Source organism: Frankliniella occidentalis, unplaced genomic scaffold (genome assembly GCF_000697945.3).
Source record: "Frankliniella occidentalis isolate FOCC.00 unplaced genomic scaffold, Focc_3.1 Scaffold12, whole genome shotgun sequence".
In the NCBI taxonomy this organism is placed as follows: domain Eukaryota; kingdom Metazoa; phylum Arthropoda; class Insecta; order Thysanoptera; family Thripidae; genus Frankliniella; species Frankliniella occidentalis.
Window position 1 is genome coordinate 2,094,028 of NW_026267142.1, and position 1,685 is coordinate 2,095,712.

At 41.8% G+C, this 1,685-nt stretch overlaps 1 protein-coding gene across 1 annotated transcript in view; it reads left to right on the forward strand.

Moving 5' to 3' along the window:
* The window catches only part of LOC113216792 (DNA (cytosine-5)-methyltransferase 3B-like), a 4,467-nt gene extending 3,215 nt beyond the window's left edge, over positions 1-1,252 (forward strand). The window contains exon 6 of the mRNA XM_026436618.2: positions 43-1,252. Coding sequence (XP_026292403.2) covers positions 43-487 — 445 coding nt within the window. The 3' untranslated portion in view covers positions 488-1,252. The remainder of the gene's footprint in view (positions 1-42) is intronic.
* The last annotated feature ends 433 nt before the right edge of the window (positions 1,253-1,685 follow it).

The following is a 1,685-nucleotide window of genomic DNA, read 5'->3' on the forward strand; positions in this document are numbered from 1 at the left end:
CAGGGAAGGTTTGAGTCACATTACTTTCTCTTTGTATTGCAGGGAACTGGGCTGCGAGCCATTTCAAGTATGTGCTAGCAGATTTAGTGCAACGAAAAGGAAACGCCTGTTCTGGTCTAATATACCTGTCATTTATGATAGCTTGGAGCCTCAGGGGAGGAAGATATCACTCCAAGAATATTTAGGCCTTGTTCGCGTAGCTCAGGTACCTCTTGCCAAAACCATAACCACAAATAGGGCTGGGCAGAAGAGCTCATCAGGGAAGTTGCCCGTTACCTACGAGGGAAAAGAAGAATATCTATTCGCTCGAGACATTGAACTTCTACTTGGATTCCCTGCTGGATACACAGATTACGGAGGAATGTCTAATTCTACTCGCACTGCATTACTGGGCAGGAGCTGGTCAGTTGATGTTGTCATGGCAATTCTCTCGCCACTGAAGGACTTTTTCAGGAGAGAGCATCAAGGCCGGGGTTTACAGTTATAGTTATAGAAAATTTGTGGAATTAATTTCTGACAATCACTGGACTTGAAGGGAATGTACTTCACCATGAGTCACTTCATAGCTGACTGGCTCTGGGAGTGAACTGCTCATGATTAATAGTGTTTCAGTGACAGAATTAACTTCATCCGAATGTTATGGTTGAAGCCTGATTGTCCTTGTAAATAAACCAATAAAATGTGGCAGATCACGTCCATGGAGTAGTATTAGTTAATATGTGATGCTCTCTGCATTGATACTGTTTATAGTCGTAGTTATAATTAAAGAAAAACTGTGGCAATAATTTCTGACATTAACTGGACTTGGAGGGAATTAACTTGTACTGAAAGTGGAAGTACTTTCTATATTTTTATTTACCAAATCATACATAAACTGTATCCAGACCGATTGTATATTATATCTTTTTCTACTAATAAAATGTGGAAAACCATGTCCATGGAGTAGTATTACTTAAAAATCGATTCTCTCTGCATTGTCACTGTGTACAGTCATAGCTACAGTGATACAAAAGTTGTGGAATTAATTTCTGACATTAACTGGACTTGAAGGGAATGAACTTCAAGACATATACATTCATAGTTTTCCTTGTCTTGGTTGTTCCTACTGGAGTTATTCTTCTCACTTAACATGCTTACACACTAACAAATTCAGAGCGGTACTCTGCACAAAATGCCTGCTCTGCAGTGCATAAATAACCAGCATTTGTATGGATCTTTCTGGAAAATAACATTGGATACTGGCCGTGCTTACACACTAACAAATTCGGAGCGGTACGCTTCATAAAATGCCTGCACTGCAGTGCATAAAGAACCAGCATTTGTACGGATCTTTGTGGAACATAACATTGGATACTGACCGTGCGTTCCCCAGCCTTATATGCAGGCACACGAAAGCCGTTTTTCCGACGTCTGCATCGGCATAATCAGACCTCACAGCCGGAAAAAATCCTACCCAACGGGTGGACTTTTGGCGAGGCTTCGTCGTCGGAATTTATCCGACCCCCCTGTCCCCGGAAAAAATCCAAAGAGGGAGGGTCTACTAGTTGACAGAACGCTAGGGTCGGATTTTTCCTACCCTCCGAATAACAGTGTAGGGATTCCGATCAAAAATTAAGGAAAATAAGAAAGTCAACATTGTGCTGGCTGCTGTCCACAGAAGGCACAAAACTTAGCAGCGACAGGCT